The sequence below is a fragment of the Galleria mellonella genome, unplaced genomic scaffold (assembly GCF_026898425.1).
Source record: "Galleria mellonella isolate WM207_F2 unplaced genomic scaffold, CSIRO_AGI_GalMel_v1 utg261, whole genome shotgun sequence".
NCBI classification, from domain to species: domain Eukaryota; kingdom Metazoa; phylum Arthropoda; class Insecta; order Lepidoptera; family Pyralidae; genus Galleria; species Galleria mellonella.
In genome coordinates this window covers 130294-152840 of record NW_026442057.1, presented here as the reverse complement: position 1 = coordinate 152840, position 22547 = coordinate 130294, and the positions used below count along the sequence as shown (strand labels likewise).

At 34.3% G+C, this 22547-nt stretch overlaps 1 protein-coding gene across 1 annotated transcript in view; it reads left to right on the top strand.

Moving 5' to 3' along the window:
• Positions 1-22547, top strand: part of LOC113521066 (uncharacterized) — a 67299-nt gene that overhangs the window by 8307 nt on the left and 36445 nt on the right. The window contains exons 3-6 of the mRNA XM_052894973.1: positions 18572-18688; positions 18964-19095; positions 20049-20216; positions 20894-20990. Of these exons, the coding sequence (XP_052750933.1) occupies positions 18572-18688; positions 18964-19095; positions 20049-20216; positions 20894-20990 (514 nt within the window). The remainder of the gene's footprint in view (positions 1-18571; positions 18689-18963; positions 19096-20048; positions 20217-20893; positions 20991-22547) is intronic.

Here is a 22547-nt window from a genome sequence, read left to right as displayed (position 1 = left end):
TTTTTTTTTTTTCAAAAATCCCATGCTGTAGTCTCATGGAGTTATTTAAAAGTTTTGTTTCGTAATCAGTAATACAACCGAATTGAGAACTCTCTTTTTTTAAAGTCGGCTGTAAATCATTACGTATTGTCGTTGAATCCTGTCACAGGTGTAATTATTAAATCGTGGGTGGACCCCTTGTGCCTAGATCAATTGTGGGTCACCTTTATACTACGTCGCCCGACCACTTGACACGGTGGGATCAACTCGTCAGGACGTCCAGTCACTTTATTGTGGGACATTCTTTATTTAAAATTTATAATACTTTTAATAAAAAAAATACATTGTGTCAATTGTGAATATAGAAGATGTAACTGCACCGCCAAACATATAATCGAAGTACTTACCCATTTTATGTAATTAGCACTTTTAACATAAACCACATACACTAGCTAATAAGTTAATAAATTTTTCATTAACACATCTTACACAAACTTAAATTTACTGACAAATGAGTCTTCTTTCTATACAATAAAAAAAAAAAAAAACATTTTAACTAATTTAATTTTTTTTTTGATGGGTGAAAATGATATGGTAACCCCGCCTGCGCTAACGGGATACGCTGGCGGAGCACCAGTGAAGGGTGATAGATGAGAATGAAAACAGGCCAATTAGCCCATCATGATGAATTCATCAGGAATTAACCATGATAGTTTCCAGGGAGAACCGCGAGAAGGTCGACCTGGTTGGGTATATTGCTGGCATTGGGATTCTCAGTCTCTATTACTAACAATCCCTTTCCCCCCAAAATAATTATATTGATCGTATGCATGTAGATCAGCCTTTCCCAAAGTGGGCGATAACGCCCCCTTGTGGGCGCTGCAGGCCTAAGGGGGGGCGGTAAGAGACCCAGAAGAAAATGGGGAAGTTGTGTAGAGGCTTGGGGGGTGATTTTGTAATTTGAAGTAATAGTGGTTTTTAGGTAGGTGAAAAAATGGGGTCGCTAAAATATTATTTATTCTCAAAGTGAGCAGTAGACAAAAGAAGTTTGGGAACTCCTGATGTAGATGGAGTGACTAATGTAAATAAAATATAATTAAATTCAAGGTTTGCTGAAAGAGAACTCTTACAGAGTTAAGCAAGTCTGTTGTAATTCTCTATTTAATATAATTTATAAGAATTTAATTTTTTTATGTACAATAAAGTATTAATATAAATAAAACGCCTCAAAAATGATTTTTTTCTTGGCTAACGCGTTGTTTTTCTAGATTTCGAAAAGGACACTCAGTTTACATGAGTTCTTTTGCAACTATTTACACGATATATTGTTGTTTGTGTGTTTATTCCCGTGATGTTTCTATTTTAATTTTGTGACGATTAAAGCTGCCGTTTATCATTATGGAGCAAAAAATTACTTATTGCGCAAACCAATAAGTCATATTTACAACTGATGCTCGCGACTTTGTTCGCGTAGTATTTATAGTATGTATCGATGTATGTACCTACCTATTTATTATGTCCGGGAATACTGGACCAGAATTAACAAATGACGTCTCGTTTTCACTCTTTGCCTTAGGTCAAAATGACTTATATAATTGTGTATTAAGCTGCATAAGTTACTATAGTTTTTTTAACTATCCCACGGGAACTCTTTACTTTTCCGTGATTAAAAGTATTTAAAATGTTGACTGGGGACGTAAGGTACAATCATGCAAAATTTTATTTAAATGGGTACAACAGTTTCGGAGATTCATCCGTACAAACAGGTAGATAAACAAAAAATTTTAAAATAATCTGGATGTGTTCTATTTCACTTCCAACATTACCGTGACTCGATTTTTAGCATTTTTTTTTTCTATGTACAGACATTCAAGCTCTACAGTTTTATTATATGTGTAGTTTTATTAGATATAGATTAGCTTTTTGCTCGCTACTTATATAATTAAACATTAATTAAACATACAATATAAATAATTCACCACAATAGTTATTATGTTGAAAGCAGTCGCTACCAGGCTACCAATCCAAGTTTTTGCTTATTTATTAAATGTTGTTTTTAATAACTTTTGAAATATTAATTTGGATGCAAGTATGTTATTCCAGCATTTAGTCGCCTGGTGGCGAAAACAACGGTTAAAGCGACTGTTCTATGGATATGAACTGCCAACGGGGGCCGTGTTGATCGAGACATTACTCCATAATATATCCAGAAAGAATAGATCCATAATAGTTGTTGAAAGTCCGAAATTTGAGTTTTGTATATAGATTATTCAGGGGATTTAAATTTAATTTAATAATAAAGTTATTTAAATAAAAAAATAAATAACAAGTACACAACCCGTGGTATATTTTTACAATGTAAATCAATACACGCGTTTGAACACGTAGTTCTCTGTGTCTGAGCAAGTTTGCTGAGCAAGCATTATGCCATCTAATTGTGTGTTAAGTACACATTAACCGCACGTCTCAGCAAACACAATTTACGCTAATATAGAGGAAGGATTCGATAGTTTATTTGTAATGTATAAACTCAAAAACTATTCGACGGATTTTAAAAATTCTTTCACCTGTACAAAACTACATTATCAGCGAGTAGTATAGGGTAGATAATATTTTTGAAAATTCTTTCTACCCATGCGAAGCGGGATTGCTAGTTTTTTTATCCAACTTAGAATGGCAAATAAGCTAACGGCCCACCTGATGGAAAGTGGTAATCGTCGCTTATAGACATGAACAGTACCACGCACATAACAGAGTATACTATTTCACCCATGATACCCCCCATGCGCTGCCATTCCTGAGGACTCTGGTATTAATCCTCTGTACCCTGTAAATTCACTGCCATATCCCATCCTTTAAACCGAAACGCAGACATGCAAACACAACTGCTTCACGGTAGAAACGAATGGAACAGAGGTACCCAAGCAAACGCCTCTGGTAGTACCAGTGATTATATAAAAACAAAACATGATCTGCAGTTAAAATTAGCACTGCGCTGTCATCTTTTCTTAATACGCGTTATCTGTTTGTGTCACGAAAATGATTGATGGTGCATCTCGTATTCGTAATTGTGTGAGAAAATTGTATATATATCTACACTAATATTATAAAGAGGAAAAAATTTTATTTTTGTGTGTATGTATGTTTGTAAGGAATAAACAAAAAAACTACTTTGCCGATTACAAAAATTCATTCACCACTAGAAAGCTACATTCACCCTGAGTAACATAGGCTATATTTATTGCTAGAAAAGATTAGGATTCTTACTTAAACTTATAACGTAACTCAAGGTGTAAAAAAATGCTATAAAATATTATTCGTCGCGTGCGCTGCGGAAACTATTGGTGATAGAACAAAAGTATGTTCTACAATATTGAAGAAAATATCAATTACTACAAAAAACTTCGCGATACTATATGTACAACTATTATCGTTATGTCACAATAACCACTTTTTAAAATGTTGTAAAAATACCCGTACGAAGCCGAGACGGGCTGCTAGTTGTGTATACATACATACATAAGATTATCTCACAAAAAGTCGACTTCAATTGTGACAAAAGTAGTTATTTTAATTTAAAAACTAAATTCCTGATCCAATTTTGATATAATTTCTTTTCTTACGTTAATTCTTTTTTTTTTTTTGTAAAACATGTTTTATCCAATCTATATATATTTGTTGATATTATCTGTAATCAATCTGGCCAATTCCCTGATAACGTTGCAGTCATTATTGATTCGATTTGTTTATACATCAAATACCCACGTACCAACGTTTGCTGCTTCAATCGCAAGTCAATACACGCTTGCATGCAAATTTATTCTATGGTAAATAAACACGGTTAAAAATAGTCGTGGTTAAGATTATTTAATATCACGACCTGCATATAATTATTGTTTACCTATTTCCCGTGGCTTCGCTCGTGACTGGCTCTTCCATCGTCAGTTTACTGGAAATTTGGAAAATTCTAATTTAGAATCATTATTCAAATATGCTGATTTACATGCTCTTTTAAGTTGTCATCTTCCATGATTCTACTGCTTGGTTCGGAATGTTGTTATCTGCCTAGAAGAGCTCGTGAGAAACACAACTCTTTTAAATCTCAGTTAATAATAGTTGTGTTTATTTAAATGTATTATGTCTAACATAATATGGTCGTTTAGCTTGCGCATGATCGACTAACACTATGCACATTTGTCATTCAATTAATCGTTTTGTGTGTAATAGGCTTCTTTCAATAAGTGTTACTTAATAACAGTTTTAAATTTATTTCTTTAAATTTATCTTTTTTTTTCTATAACGCGAAGATGGCAAACAAGCGCACAGCTTGTGTGATGGTAAACGGTCACTGCAGCTATTACAGTTACAGCTAAAGAAACCTTAATGTACCCTTTTTGAAGAACTCCAAACTGTAGTCTCTAGGGAAAATCTGAGCAGAAAGCTCATTCTACGGCCTGAGCGTTCGTTATTGTAATATTTAATGTCCATTAAGTAATTGTTTAAGAAGATCCATTAATATTTCTAAACGATAGTTAAAATAATTAAAGCATAGCTAAAAATTCCTGAAATTTTATTATTAAACTATTTATTAATTACTTCTACAATATGAATAATTATAAACTACAGAATATATTAAATAACTATATAATATTAATTAGAATTACAAAATGAATTTTCTTTTTTTTTATACAACTTAGAATGGCAAACAAGCTGACGGCTCACTTGATGGAAAGTGGTAACCGTCGCCTATAGGTATGAGCAGTACCATGGACATAAGTGTTTCGCCCATGATACCCCCATGCGTTACCATTCCTGAGGACTCGAGTGTTATTCCTCTGTACCCAGTAAATTCACGCCATATCGCTCTTCAATTCGAAACACAATCATGCAAACAACTGCTTCACGGTTGAAATACGAATGGAACAGAGGTACCCAAGCAATCGACTTTTGTACAAACTCTCCCTCTGGTATATACACATGAATACATAAATAACGAATAATAATAATACAGAAAATACGTACCTATCGTGATACAATTTCAATGACTGTATAATATTGTAACAAACTCTTAAACTATTTCTCCTCTCTCGTACTCGCTGTGTCCATAAATGAAGTTGAAATGTTATCTACTAATCACATTATGGAATGTAATAAGAAATAAATAAATAAATAATTTGTTAATAGCCACTCATTACGTAAATACATACACATTACATGAACAATTAACACTGTACATACACATTTGTAATTATTGGCATAGACTATCTAAAACAACCAATGCAGTAGGGCCAAGCCCAGTTTTCGATGTGTACATTATAAGTACTGCTGTAGTCCAGTAACCAGGAGAGGCAATTCCGTAAAAAGTCACAAGGTTTTTGTGAAATATTTTTTGGCTGTTAAATAATACCATAGTTAAATGCAAATGTTATTTTGAAATAGTGCAAAATATGTGATAAGAAGTACTCTTTGCTGTTATGTAAGTAGGTGAGTGAAACGGTACAACGATTTTTTCTTTTTTTTTTTTTCAATAAAAAAATAAAGGGTAAAGAGTTTCGCTTTAAAAGTATTTGTCATTGAAGATGTTGTTCTTATTTAAATTACGGTGTTTTTGATTTGTTATCATTTGATATGGGGTTCTATAAATGGTATTTGGTGGGTTTTTTGTTATTTTAGAATCTCTAAATCTACTGTCATGGAATCAGTTTGGATTCAGGGGAGGCTTTTCAAGTCGTGAAATTTTTTTTTATGGTGAAAGTGGAGTGGTAAAGGCCCTGGTGGGGCACCAATGAAGGGTGATAGGTGGCAATGAAAACAAGCCAGTTAACCTATCGTGAAGAATTTATCAGGAATTAGCCATGATAATTTCCATAGAGAACCGCGTGGTGGTCGACCTAGTTGGGTATACTGCTTGTAATGTGATTCTTAGTTTCTATTACTAACAATCCCTTTTCCTCCCATTTGTGAAAGTGTACGTTATCTGTACTTTGATGTAAATTAAGTATTAAATAACAATCAACATCTTATTTTATAAATGGTGCAATAAAGTGTAAATAAATAAATGTTGTAGGTATTTTTTGTCTTAAGTTTAGGAACCTCTGTTAAACGATAACCACATTAGTTTCTCACTGATGGACATTGGTTTCTTCCTATAAGAGTCAAAATATTGACATGTTGTTACCATCTAGTGACTCTGTAAATAATTTTATTTCAATTTTCCCTTTTCTCCTATTGCCGTTTAGTAGCTTATCACTGAGGAAAAAACCAGACTTAAACCTTCCAAATTTTAGACGAATTGTACAAATTTACTTTAAAATTGAATTATAGCAACAAATACTGTGTTGATAAATTTACATAGTGTTAAATACATACTTCGTTTGATGGAAGAATAAGCGAATAAAAGACGTAATGGAGAAGGTAAAAGTGCGGCGTGTGTTGTAGAAGTGAACAGAAAAAAAAACATTAAAAATCGTAATAAACGATGTGTAAAATTTAAATATATCTTTTTTTTTTATTTAAAAAAAAAAGGTTGATTTGCGAACAATCGCAAACATATTAATAAGTCATGTACAGTGCGTAATAGTGACTTCTAAGAACGTATTGTTAACTAGCCGTTTCCCGCGGCGTTGTTCGCTTCTATGTAGTTCCTGTATATCACTCCCATTGGACCCTTCATGGACCCGATCTTATATTGTAATGATAATTGCATACACAATACTTTCATAAAGTTTCAGCCAATTCAACTGATCGGTTATTTTATAGTATATTTGATTCTTTAGATTGATATAACTTTTTTAATTATGAACCGATTGAAATAAAACAAACATTAAATGTTAAGTGGAGCAAACCGCATTCAAATCGATTAAGCCGTTTCTGAGATTATCGTGCACAAACGTACAGACAGACAAAATTTCCAAAAATCATTGTTTTGGTATTCTATTGCGTTCATAAAGCCCCCCTATAATAGTTTTTCTTATATATCTTCCATGTAAAGACAGTGATCAGTTACGATTTTATTATATGTATTGATTAAATAATATACATACATACATATAGTATTGTCATAAGTGTCCAGTTTCAATCCAGTGGCCGCACACGACCTTGTCTCCCACATCTTCCGCGATAGGTATGGTCAGATCAATTTATTTGATAATTTGCCTATCTGTCTATCTTTGTTCACCGATTCGATCTCTCGGACTCGAAATTTCGTATCGAACTAACGTCTCTTTCTTCACAGACGTTGCGAATTTTTAAACTATTTTCCCTGTAACTGCACTGGGATGACTGGAAGAGATCTCTTTTAGAGATAAGCCCACCTTTGCTAACAAGTTGTTAAATTAATCGTTGTAACTTTTGTTCGAGTGCAATAAAGAATATATAATAATTTTATGAATTGACTAGCTTTTACACGCGACTTCATCCGCGTAACCTGGATATGTTCGCAGATCGAAATAAAAAGGACACATGTGGCCATTTAAACTTTATTGACCATATTTTCAAAAAAAACATGGTGCGAAAGGCCAACATGATAAATAGAATTTCCTGCCTTTTTACTCTTTTAAATAGTATTAAAAATATAAAGAGAGTGTTACAAAATGTTACCTAATTATACTACCGGGGGGAAAGGGATTGTTAGCAATGGAGTTTGACAGTCCCATTGCTAGCAATGGGCCCTATTAGGTCGATCTCCACGTGGTTCCCCCTGGAAACTATTGTAAACAATTCTTGTTGCATTCGTCACGATGGACTAACTGACCTGCTTCATCCTCACCTATCATCTTTCACTGGTGCCCCGCCAGTGTATACTCATAGCGCGGGTAGGGTTACCATTCCATTATCACCCATTTAAATAAAAATTGTACTACCATACAGATTACACGTATGGGAAAATAAATGAGTACACGTGATCATACATTTAGGTACGATTAGTATAATTTGTAGACACATTTTTATTCCGTTATCGGTAATGTTTGATTAAGTATAAGATTAAAAATACGTCACCGAATCTCTGCAACATATTAAATGGAAATTAGTCTGATATCTTAAACTCTTGTTTTGAATGAATGGCATCCTTATCATAATACGGAAATTAACAAATTTGACACTTATTTCCTTGTGTGATTACATTAGTGTTGAAAATTCAAATTAATTTTCAAACAGTTTTAGAAGTGTTTTCCTCTTTCTCAGTTCTTAATATTTAAATCTACTTAAAAAACAAGGACGTACTCAATTCATATGGTTGTATTTTTTCGTGTGTTTGTTACCTCGTAACTTCCTGACCTGAAAATATATATTTATAGATTGGCCTCATAGAGGTTTTATCAAAATCGATTCAGCACTTTAGTTTATTTAGTTTTTAGATCAAAATAACTAGTTGTGTTACAATTGAAGTATGGTATGGACACATGATGCGCATGGATGAGGAGCATATTTCAAGAAAGGTATTAAGTGTTTAAGGTTATATGTGGATGGCTATAAATGCAGAGAAAGATCTAAAAAGACATGGATATGGACTGTGTGTAAGCTATGGCCAGAATGGAACTAAATGTAGAAATGACGTTAAATAAAGATGAATGAAGGAAAACATGTTTTTTAAATGGGTGATAATGGAATGGTAACCTTGTCTCCGGTTGGCTATCGGTATACACTAACGGGATACCAGTGAGGGATGATAGGTGAGGATGAAAAGGCGACTCAATCAGCCCATCGTGATGAATACACCTCGAATTCAGCACGATAGTTTCCAGGAGGAGGGTGACCACGGGAGGTCGACTTGACTGGGTATATGCATATTGCTAGCAACGGGACTGGTAGACTACCAGTCCCGTTGTGCATTGCTTATATTTTATATTATTATTTTATATTTTTAATAATATTGGGTATTATTAGTAGTGCACCAGTGCATTACTAATAATACCCCCCCCCCCCCTCTCTTACGTTATATTAGGGATGAAATTCAATTGTTCACGAAGAAATATATTTAGATTCATGTAATAAACAATTTGGCGAACATTTTCCTCATGTGATTCACTATTATTCTGTCCTTAATGCTTAACACTTAGGCTAATGTTACCTTCGAGAAATGGCCGTCATAAAAGCTAGACATTAATTTTCCTTGTCACCTATACTTTTATTTTTCTCCTAAGATTCTGACCAGTGCGGTCGAAAAATCTTAATTCCACTAATAATATAAATGTTTTTGGGGGGAAAGGGATTGTTAGTAATGGGGTCTGATTTACATATAACTAGCAATACACCCTATCAGGTCGACCTCTACGCGGTTCCCCCTGGAAACTATCGTGATTAATTCTGGTGGAGTTCGTCACGATTGGCTGACTGACCTGCTTTATCATCGTCACCTATCATTCGTCACTGGTGCCTCGCCAGCATATACCGATAGCGCATTATTACCATTCCATTATAACACATTAAAATATATATATATAAATGTGAAATTGTCCCTGTGCAGATTTGAATGAATGTTAGATTGTATTTTACACGAGTATCCATATTAGGTGTTTTCTGTCCACTGCTGAGCATAGGACTCCCTCATAGATTGCAATAAGGGCGCTGACGGGGTTATCACATCATTATCACCCCCATAAAAAGGTAGTAAATCAAAAGCTCACGTCTCGTCTATTCATCAGTAATTGTCAGAAGATCATACAAGGTGTAATGACATCATGTCATTACACCTTGTATGATCAGTAGGTCAGAACTGAGCCGACGTGATTTGACGTCACCTCGGATTCTATTGTATTGTAACCCTTATAAGCACACTTGTATATCATTTGTAATTTTCGTCATGGGGTGTCTCGTGTTATGAGAAATCAGGTAACGAATATTTAGGTATGGAATACCTACGTATTATATACCTAACGTCTACACGTAATGAAACCCGATGAAATCTATGTTTTGTAAAATAACATTATATATATATATATATATATATATATATATATATATATATATATATATATATATATATATATATATATATATATATATACGTCAGTCGTTTGCTTGGGTACCTCCGTGAAGCAGTTGTGTTTGCATAACTGTGTTTCGGTTTGAAGGGTGGGATATGGCAGTGAATTTACAGGGTACAGAGAAATAACACCTGAGTCCTCAGGAATAGCAACACATGGGGGTATCATGAGCGAAACAGTATACTCTGTTATGTGCATGGTACTGCTCATGTCTGTAGGCATCGGTTACCTCTTTCAATCAGGTGGTCCGTCAGCTTGTTTGTTATTCTAAGTTGCATAAAAAAAAGCGTAGTTGGATTTTGGAGCACCTAATTACTGTAGAAATGCTCATGTTGGCAATAAAATAATATTAATGGATAATATCTGGGTGTGCGCATGGCATCAAAGGTAGTGTTGCTTTTATAGAGTTGGCCAGAAGGATGGTCCCATTAAAAAAAAATTTAATGCTCACAATATTGACCAAAAAATTATTTTTTTAAACTATCACATTATATGTGTAGAACACCTTTGTGTAGAACACATTTTATGGGCAACTCTTTCTCGTATCGAGCTGCCCAATTATGGAACAAACTCCCTTCCCACATACAAGAGAGCCCTTCAATTACCTCTTTCAAGAAAAGTTTGAAATTACATTTTCTTTCGTTTGAGTCATAATCTTACTTTATTTATTTTTATAATTATATAATTATAATGATACTTTTATTTTGTATAAAGTAAAATGTAATATTATTATACATTGTAATTTGTGGAGATGAATAAAACTAATTTTTAATTGAACTGTCAAACCTTAAAATCATTTAACTAAATTTCTATTCTAGGTAGTATATTCATTTATTTTAACATCCATTGTATAAGTAGGTAGATATTATATTTATTTATAGTATATGTATTTATGTAATATTTTATTATGTATCTTAATATTTTATTTAACTGTATATTTGTTTATGTACACTAAATATTAATAGTTGTAGCACTTCAGCTGCCCGCTAGCAACATGTTTTCTAACTGCATTGGGTTGACTGGAAGAGATCTCTGTCAGAGATAAGTCCACCCTTGCTCACAATATTTATAAATGCATTAACAATGTAATTTACAAGTGCAATAAAGAATATATATATTATCACGTTAATGTTAATTTAAAAATTTTTGTCCCACTAAATAATAGTCGTAAGATGATGAACTAAGGGAACTATGGGGAATACTCGAGGGATGGGCAGCAGCGTCCCTTTTATGACGTTACCAAAAACCTATCTGCGTTTACCAATCCACCTGTCAAGCGTGGCAACTACTGGCAAAATCCCTTTTATGGTGGAAAGGTTCAGCAGTGGACAGTTTACAGTTGATATGATTTATTTTCCCTCTATTCAAAAATGCACCGCCTACGTATCTCTCGGTTTGTCCAATGGTTGGCAATGGACTGGTAGAGAACACCGTCCGGTGTTAAGTCCGCCAAATGTACATAGAATTTTACTGTGCATTAAAGTTTAAATAAATAAATATGATGATTATATGAAACAGTAGCGGCTTCAAACATAGCAAAATTCCATTCTTTATAGTGAGACTGAAACGTTATCTTGGGATGTCGTATTTTCTATCTTTGTAACTAATTAATGACGTACTGCACTCGTTTTAGCATTGAATAATTGCATTTGCACAAATCGCCACATACTCTAACGGTGACGTCATCGTATGCTATAACAAACGTTTTTTTCAGACAGATTACGAAACACAGTTTATTTTGGGATCACTGAGGATTGTTACTGAAAACTTTCGTTTATTCGATGATTTTTCGCTTTAATTTCACATTTTTATCTCGAATATTCATTATTATAAATGGAATTATAACCATTCTTGTCTATTTGGTTATTACTGGGAAATGGCTGATTTGATTTTGATGGACTTATTTGATGAAGAACAGCGGGTCTACTATGAAATGTTTTTCGAAATTTCGGAGCCGAACGAAACACAAATTTAATGTTAAAATTACATAATACTTACCGTTTAAAAACATAAAAAATAAGAAAATATTATTCCTTGGGACTTTGATGGTAGGATTTGTGACGAACGAAATGTTAAGCTCCATTTACTGGTCCGATTTAAGTGTGAACAAAAACACGAAATTGAGTCCGAAACTTCGGAATTTCATTTCATGGTGGGCCCCCAGATCAGTGTGTAACCTTGTACGTCATTTTTTATTTAGATTATTAGTACAGTATTCAGGTAGCGGTTACTCGTCATATCGACGTCGACTGTCAGTCACCGACCCTAAAATTATTTAAAAGTGACGTCTTATTTGAGTCGCAGACGTCACCTTGCTGGGTATTACGAGATTATAAATTACTAGCGATTTTTCGCGGCTTCGCCCGCGTGAATTAGTATATAAAGTATTCTATGTGCTTTTTTTTATACAATTTAGAATGGCAAACAAGCTGGCGGCCCACCTGATGGAAAGTGGTAACCGTCGCTTATAGACATGAGCAGTACCATGCACATAACAAGAGTATACTGTTTCGCCCATGATACCCCCCATGCGTTGCCATTCCTGAGGACTCAGGTGTTACTCCTCTGTACCCAGTAAATTCATGCCATATCTCACCCTTCAAACCGAAACACAGCCATGCAAACACAACTGCTTCACGGTTGAAACACGAATGGGACAGAGGTACCCAAACAATCGACTTTTGTACAAAGTCTCCCTCTGGTAAATGTGCTAGGTCAGGATATAATCAATGTATATATACCAAATTTCATTCAAATCCGTTCAGTTGTTTTTGCGTGAAAGAGTAACAAGCATCTATCTTTCAGTACAATTGTTTACATATATAATGTTATATATGAAGTAATAGGATTAGGTTCACTTTTTGTACGTTGTTTTTTGTGAATGTGGTCATTTCTGTTAATATTATAAATGAGAGTTTTTAAAATTGTTTGTTTATTTTTTACTCAATCACGACGTAACAGCTCAATGGATTTTAATGGATGACATTTGGTATACGGGTGGTTTATATCCTAATGTAACACATAGAATACCCTACATACCGATTCATACGGGCAAAGCCACAGGAAATAGTTTAGTAAAAAAGAGATATATATATATATACTTGTTTTGCGCAGTTTAATTATTGTTTACTCTATTAAAAAAATATAAGAAGATGTTCAATTTCTTATGACACCAGTTGACCGATTACCCAGCATCGCGTTATCTAATCTCGTTCATCGTTAATTAATGTGAATTTTATACATAACTTCGACCTTTCCTGTCAGACCGTAAACGGTGTATCGAGATGGACGTCTCCCGCTGTCATGTCGTAAAATATTTTTTACGCTATTATATTATCATGCGCGTGAATAGTTTTTTTTTTTTTAAATACAATGAATAATGAAATATCGGCACCAGAATTTTATAAAATGTGTACATTTATTTTAATTCAAATGCAATAAATATTGAAATGAATGGCTTGTTATAAAGTGCAGAATTTTTGTAAAGTGTGGATATTTGGTATAAATACAAAACAATAAATAATGAAATATTCGAAATAAAAAATGGCGGCGCTAAAATTGTTATAAAGTGCAGCATTGGAATTTTTGTAAAGTGTGGATATTTGGTATAAATACAAAACAATAAATAATGAAATATTCGCAACAGAAGAATTCTTAAAAAATGTGTACATTTATTTTAATTCAAATGCAATAAATATTGAAATGAATGGCGGCGCTAAAATTGTTATAAAGTGCAGCATTGGAATTTTTGTAAAGTATGGAAATTTGGTATAAGTACAATACAATAAATAATGAAATATTCGCACCAGAATTGTTAAAAAATGTGTACATTTATTTTAAATAAAATACAACAAAGTGCGGCGCTAAAATTGTTATAAAGTGCGGCACTTGAATACTTATAAAGTGTGAACATTTGGTATAAATAAAATACGATAAATAATAATACAAAAAATATCTGCACCAGAATTGTTATAAAATGTGTACATTTATTTTAAATAAAATACCTTGAATAAAGTAATGGCAGCGCTAAAATTGTTATAAAGTGCTTGAATATAAAATAACATTTGGTATAAATAAAATAATAAATAATAATACAAAAAATATCTGCACCAGAATTGTTATAAAATGTGTACATTTATTTTAAATAAAATACCTTGAATAAAGTAATGGCAGCGCTAAAATTGTTATAAAGTGCGGCACTTGAATACTTATAAAGTGTGAACATTTGGTATAAATAAAATACGATAAATAATAATACAAAAAATATCTGCACCAGAATTGTTATAAAATGTGTACATTTATTCTAAATAAAATACATTGAATAAAGTAATGGCAGCGCTAAAATTGTTATAAAGTGCGGCACTTGAATACTTATAAAGTGTGAACATTTGGTATAAATTCAATACAATAAATAATGAAATATCGGCACCGCAATTGTTATAAAATAATAACATTTACATAAAATAAAATACAATAAATAATGAAACAGCATCGCTAAAATGCTATAAAATGTGAACATTTCAATTTGTTATTAGTGTTAAACAAAACAATATTAAACCTATTCGGTTGTTATGAACAGAGAAAATAAAATTTTCGACTCAATTAAATTCATTGGAATTTGCTATTCATTTACGTCGTATTATAACTTTTAATTAATAAACTTATTATGGATATAATAAATGCTATATTTAGACAAACGGATCCTTGAAGAGTGCAGTTGTATTGTTTTATTCCTTGTTATTATGATGTAAGTGTATATGTTTTACTTTAGTATATATTTTTTTTGTGATTGCAAATAGGTGTGTTTTTCTTTCAAATTGCAATAAGTTACTTTGAAAGAATTTGTAGAATGCAGTTTCTTGTTCTCTAGATAGACTTCTTGAGCAGATAGATCGGACACCTAAGACAGTGCAGAGAAAAGTAAAAGACAGTTATAAAAGTGTCAATGAAGCAAAAAATATAATAGTGTAGGAGGAATCTGGAATTTAATTTTCTGTGTGTAGATATTAAACCATTGGGTAAAAAGATGCATAAATTTTTTTATCATAAAAACATCAAATGTTTGATAAAGTATTGAAGCATTTTCTTGTTTTCTATAAAACTTTTATAATATACTTAATTTGTAAAAGTAAGTTCAGAATTAACAAACTTATCGCTTTAAATATCATATTAGGTATCATGGACTAAACAGTATACTCTGTTATGTCCATGGTACTGCTCATGTCTATAGGCGACGGTTACCACTTTCCATCAGGTGGACCGTCAGCTTGTTTGCCATTCTATGTTGTATAAAAAAAAAACTGTTCAATTAGAACTTTCCTTCTTATGAGGTAAACTGCAAGAGCCCAAAATAAACATAATGAAAATTAATATCGAAAGAAATAACGAACAAGAGGTTCCTTTGAACTAAACGATGTTATTTATGTGTTTAATTAATTAAACTAATGAAACGACGAAGCCAATTTCGCTGGTTCTAAAAAATATGTCTAATAAAGAAAATAATATAAAATACCATATTTTAATATTCCAGAGACGTTTCTTTTGATTATATTTCCAGACACGTTACGATTAGTCCGATAGTCGAGTTGTGCACGCCATATTCAAATTTGTTTACTCAACTAGGGGTTTTTAATAATGTTAGTTATTCATTCGATTTTAAAACGAGGTTCTCGACCTTTACCAAGTCGACCGTTCCTCATGGACGTATCTAGGAGGAAAAAACGACCTTTCCTTGTCCAATAATAAATAGTGATACTCTATAAAAAAAAGTACATCAGAATTAGAGTATTAGTATATTAATATGTATTATAATAAGGCGAAATATATGAGAAATAAATTCAATATTTATTTAGGAATTATAATTAAAAAAAAAGTACAGAGAAACGAGAGTCTATGTCACTTAGAGATGGGCAGTGGGAAAATACCCAACGGGAATATACCCAGATTTTTTCCTATTTGGGAAAAAACCGGGTATTTATATGGGAAAAAACCCAATAGACGGGTATTTTCATTATTTAACGTAATTATCACGATCTTAAAAAAATTTATATATTTTTTTATTTTTAAAACAAATGCAGCGAAAAATAGGTACTTTGCGATGCGCACATACTTTGCACCAGCGTATATAGGGCACTAGCTAACGCCTGTTGTTCGAAACGTCAAAATGTGTAGCTTAATTCAGGAAATAGAATAAAACCAGCAGTTTATTATACCAACAAAAAGACGTCTTGTTTTATCATAAGATTTTTTTGCGCATTGTGATGAAATGTTATTTAATTGCAGAAAGAATCTCTATTGAAGCTTTTAATAATATTTGACCAAAAAAAAAAAAGAGAGATCCTACTTACTAACAAATAATTGTTAGTAAGTATCTATCGTTTTTACACTTTACAAAAGTTACAACACTTTTTTAAAGCTTTTTACAATTGAAAATTTTTAGTAACTGTCGCTATTGTCATGGTCATTAAATATATTATTAATATTGCAAAATTGTATTTCTTGTGTATTTCCACGAGATGTTGAAGGTCGTTCTTCATTTATTGGGCTACCCAACGGACTTGACAATTGCCTGGGCGTAGATAACGACTCGTTATCATCGTCATTGTCATCATCTTTATGTATGTATAACAGGTTCCAATGGTTACATATCCTAATATGAAAAAACCCGAATATTATCCCATTCGGTAATTTTCCCCGGATTATTTTCCCTATTTTTTCCCACGCTGGGGTTTTTTCCGGGTAAAATCACATTGTCACTGTAGTTATTGTCGCAATCATATACCAATAACAAAAAAGTTGCGTTCAACATCTGTGCTCTTAAACCAAATCTCAACAATATATTTTATTCAAACAAAGTTAATTATGAGCATTTTTTAATAGTCTTTTTTTATGTTTCCACCGCCCATTCGAAATGCATCGTAAACTGTTGTTCTTGTCTTTATGGTTACAAGTTAACTGTCAAATTACGTATCTCATAAATAGTATTTTTTTTTATACAACTTAGAATGGCAAACAAGCTGACGGCCCGCCTGATGGAAAGTAGTAACCGTCGCCTATAGACATGAGCAGTACCATGTACATAACAGAGTACACTGTTTCGCCCATGATACCCCCCATGCGTTGCCATTCCTGAGGACTCGGATGTTATTCCTCTGTACCCAGTAAATTCACGCCATATCCCACCCTTCAAACCGAAACACAGCCATGCAAACACAACTGCTTCACGATTGAAACACGAATGGGAGAGAGGTACCCAAGTAATCGACTTTTGTACAAAGTCTCCCTCTAGTAAATATATAAACTATATGTTTCATGGATACCTAACATTGAATATTTACGCAGAATTTCGCATTTAAGTTTTTTGCTCCATAATCTAAAACGGCAGCATCAATAACTACAAAATGAATATGAAATCAATATGGGAGCAAACTCTATTGATTGCAAAAAGAGAATCGTGAAAATCGGTTCAGAATTAAAAACGTAATCGCTCAATATAATCATAAAAAAAGACAATGGGCAAAGCGCTCGCTGTGGTTTGCCTTGCGCCTTGTCTTCTAACAAGTTGATAAAATTTTAACCTTTTCTCAAGTGTACTTTAGTGTTCAAAAGTTCTCGGCCTTCTGCCGCCGACAAAGAGTAAATATTTAACTTGAATAGCTACTATAAAGTTGGCTTTACTTACTCAAAAAAGAACATTACATTACTTTTCTTGAACCTACGATTTCGATAATTGGTAATTGCAACTTGTGTTTATACTTTTTATGTAACTTGGTATGGTAACACTTGAGGTCCCAATCATGTAAATCATCATGATCATTATATCAGCCTTTAACTGTCCACTGCTGGACATAAACTCTGGACACAACTCCCCCTTTGAGTTGCCAATAGTTGCTACGCTTGCCAGGCGGATTGGCAACCACAGGCTTTGGAGATGTTTTAAGAGGGACGCTGCTGCCCATCGCTCGCCATCCCTTATCTTACGACACCCACGGGAAAGGAAGGGGTGGCCTGTTCTATGCCGGGACCACTCGGCTCATATAAACGTGCATCCACAATTCAGTCAGAATAATATTTGAAATTTATGGTATTTACGACTCGGTGGACTACGAAAGGGAACCCGGGTTCCTAACATTATGGCGCGGCGAGGGATGCCGTGGTGGTTTTAGCCGGTAGGAGTCCGGCAGTACCCATACGCCTCCCCCGGGGTGTTTGGGTCTGCATAATGCATTTCCCTACGAATAAAAAAAAATGGTATTTACGAGTAGTAACGAATTTTCTGGAGCGTTCCACAAAACGTACACTACCCAGTGTACTATAATGTAACTCTACGGCAGAGAAAAGAAAAACAGTATGTTCTATCTAAACTTCTAAACTAATATTATAAAAGAAAACCTTTGATTTTTGTTTATAATGGAGAAATTAAAAAAAAAAATCTTATCCTATATAATAACTTCTTTCACCTGTACAAAATTACATTATTAACTTGTAACAATGAATTTTACAAAAAAAAAAAAAACCGTGAGAATTCGTGGCGGGTGGTAGAGCAATATAACAAATAGGAGACAACATATTTCCCAGTGGTAATTACAATATTGTTCCAATTTCAGATGACATCAGGCCTCCACGGCCATGGCCACCAGATCTCTCAACCCGCCCACCACCTCGACTCGAACGTGCTAGCACCCAAGGAGAAGACCGTCCACGGCAAAGAGAAGACATTCAAAGTATGTTTTCGGTATATCTTTTTTTTATACAACTTAGAATGGCAAACAAGCTGACGGCCCACCTGATGGAAAGTGGTAACCATGCCTATAGACATGAGCAGTACCATGCACATAACAGAGTATACTGTTTCGCCCATGATACCCCCCATGCATTGCCATTCCTGAGACTTGACCATGGGATCTTCAGGTCACATCGATACATTGCTCATCTGGATTGTCACCGCTCAGAGTTCTAATTGGATTTGATGTTAATGTTACTCCTATCTCATCGGCAGGTAGTGGTGGGGAGCGAGGTGGGCGTGATGAAGACCCCGGTGCTGGGCCCGCGGCCATACAACGCGCTGGCCATCATACACACGCAGCAGAGCAACACCTTCGAGATGCTCAACTCGCTCACCACCAGCGTCGTAAGTGCTATATACCTTATTTGACCCAATTTGAAATTTTGATCATCACCTTCCTACTCTCATCTTAATTATTAACATATTACGCCGACCCCGTATTATAAAGGTATAATAATACATATTGTATTTGAAATCTTAATATTTATATAAAAATTCGTATCACCATGTTCGTTCCCGCTGATCTCTGAAACAGCTCAATCAAATTTAATGAAAATGTGATAGGATATATTTATCAGGTTTTTTTTTAATGTAATATAATGGAATGGCAACTCCGCCCGCGCTAACGGTATATACTGGCGGGGCACCAGTGACAGATGATAGGTGAGAATGAAAAGGCAGGTCAGGTTCTACAGCAGTTCAGTCCAATTCAGCAAGTAAAGTATTGTTTCAAACTTATGAAAATATATTGCTAACTCTGTCTGCATTATTGATAGGAAAAACTTTGAATCTTATTTTGTTTAACTCGAAATGTGAAATGAGAATGGGACTCTATTTTCCGTGCTTAGCCTCTCATTTGGGCCGTTGTGCGTATGAATCGTGGCTAGTACAGCCAACCTAGCTCCGCCCAGAAGCGTAGAAACTTCCTGGGATCTTCACAGGCCTCACGGAGCGACCTCACCGTTCCGAGGATTTCTAAACGTTGATGGGCCACAGCCTCACATTCCAGGATTACGTGAGCAGCCGTCTCTTCGGCGTTTGTTTAACTTAAAAACCATCAAACCATAAAAATACTGATTACAGAACATTTGTTAAAAGCGAGCACCAATGGCTCAACAAATTTTTCTACGCAATGCAATTCCTAAATATTATATGGGAAGCAATTTAAAATAAGAAACACAATTTTTTTTAACTGTGTATAGGTTTCAAATGCTACGTTATTTCTCTAGCAATTGAGTCGCTAATCCTTATTACTGACTCTCCCTTCCCCCCTAAATCATTTTGTAATACCGTTGCAGGCAAGCCAGCCAGTTGTGGGTGTAGGCGTGGGGGTGGGCGTAGGCGTGGGCGGCTACCGGCGCCGCAGCTCCGGCACGGGTGCGCTGTGCGACCCCGAGCTCGACGACAGTGGCAACAAGCTCGTCGCGCGGCTCGAGGACGACGCCTTCATATCGGAGCAGGACCTGGTAAGCTATACAACCTCCCTTTTCCACATTTAGCCTCTTAAACCTGTGTCACTACAACCTACCTGTGATGGCTCATTTCTAGAGTTCGCTAGGAATTCCTGCTAGTGACAGGAATTATAGAAAGATTTTGGTAGCGATAGTTCTTTATCACTTCAAGATGAAAAATGTATTTTTCAAAGGGTCATTTGTGCTTGAGTAGGTTATCATTGCGAAAAATGTTCTGTAGCGTTTTCTCTCAGTTTTGATTCTCAAACTCGACAGGCTAAGACCTAGTTTTCACTTTTTTTGGTTGTAATTGTTTGGAAATTAACCCTTTGAGTGCCGACGAGCGCCATCGCGCTCGTGCGCATTGCAACTAAAAGTGCCACGAGCGTCATAGCGCTCGTGAAATCAGTCGCTGTTTAGCTCGCTGTAAAAAAAATATTAAAATTGGATAATTTTTGGTTGAGATACAGTTTTTTTAGAGACAAGGGTAAATGACATCAACACGACAAAGATTTCTTTGGTATTTTTATTTTTAATGACACTAAAAGGGTTAAAAATAAGGGGGAAAATAACCGGTACTACTAGCAGGCAAGACCAACTTTTTTTTTAATTGGATAGGATATGTATGTAGCCTTAGTGATGATATTTATATTAGCAAAATATCAACAAAATCTGGCATAATTCACTTGCAGGAGGAGAATATCGAGATAGAGACTGCCACACAGCAACGTCTTCCACACCCCACCACCGACCCCACCGGTGAGGTGCAGCAGGAGGAACAGCAGAATGGTATGCACATATTCAGTAAATACCTAGATATCACTTAGACGTATATATATATACATCAACAGTATTATGGGCATAACATAATACATTATGATATTGTCCCAATAAAGGACATATTAAATACTGGTTCTCCAATATATAATATAGAAATAAAACAACTAAATAAATACACTCTATAGAAATAGATAGATACCGGATAAATATCAGATTGGTATAGTCGCAATATACAAATGAGTAAAGACCTCTTTTTCCACCATCAATATTCAGAGGAACCCAATATATAAATATTGGAGCGTTACTGATATTACATGCATTCCGATTTTTATGGACTACGGTGAAGTTTCACTGTCGAAACATGACTAAAACAAGTACCTATGCGAACGACTTTTGTTCCAAGTTCTATTAGACTCAAAGTACTTAACGACTAGGCAGTATCGCGGCGAAGCATAAAAATTTTGTTTTTATACTCTTGTGATGGCATTGACTTATTTGATAATAAGTGGTTATTGTAAAATATGACCAGCAATATCAAAGGCATTGCATGCACGTCGATGACCCTGAAGAAGTCTCTTTATTTCTTTTTTGAAGAAGCCCGTGCTCTTCCGTCCGTCTCTTAAACAAACCTCAAATGGAGAACTCGTTCCATAACCTGAGCGAGGAAAAAGGAAGGAGACGAAGTATCTTTGAAAAATAGTGCCAAATCACTTTTCAATGTTAACATAATCGATATCATTCAGGTTATCTCACAATGTCTTGATCATCGCGTCAAGATATTATCCTTTGTTTACATTTGCACTCGATACAAATGATGTCATACGTCATTCGGAATTAACCTGAATTTCATTTAATGCCTCGATAATGACTCAAATATTGTTTTGTCGCAATATTGCTATTTATATGTCATAGAATTCTCATAAGTACGTCACTAGTGCAACAGGTAAAGTGAGTAACGATTACCGATATTCGACGTACCTATATTTTTTTTTATTTATTCATTTATTGTTTACGAGTGTAACAGGTTGTGGAGAGGTGTGAAAAGCTCAATAAAAAAAAAACATTGGAAGTTGTTAAAAATAATACGTTAAAATACTGTTAATGTTGTCAAGGTTTTGTTGTAATGTAAGTTTCTATCATAATTTATTGTTTCTTACTTTAGTATTTTTTTTTATGCAACTTAGAATGACAAACAAGCTGACGGCCCACCTGATGGAAAGTGGTAACCGTCGCCTATAGACATGAGCAGTACCATGGACATAACAGAGTGTATTGTTTAGCCCATGTATGCGTTGCCATTTCTGAGGACTCAGGTGTTATTTCTCTGTACCCTGTAAATTTACTGCCATATCCCACCCTTCACATCGAAACACAGCCATGCAAACAATTAATTGCTTTACGGTTGAAACACGAATGGGACAGAGGTGCCCAAGCAAACGATTTTTGTACAGTTTTCTACTGGTAATAAGTTACATAAGTTTAATTTTAATTATTTTAATTCCGTTTTTATTTCCAATGAGTTTGTTAATAAGTCGTTTAATTGGATAATTAATATTAATGTTATAT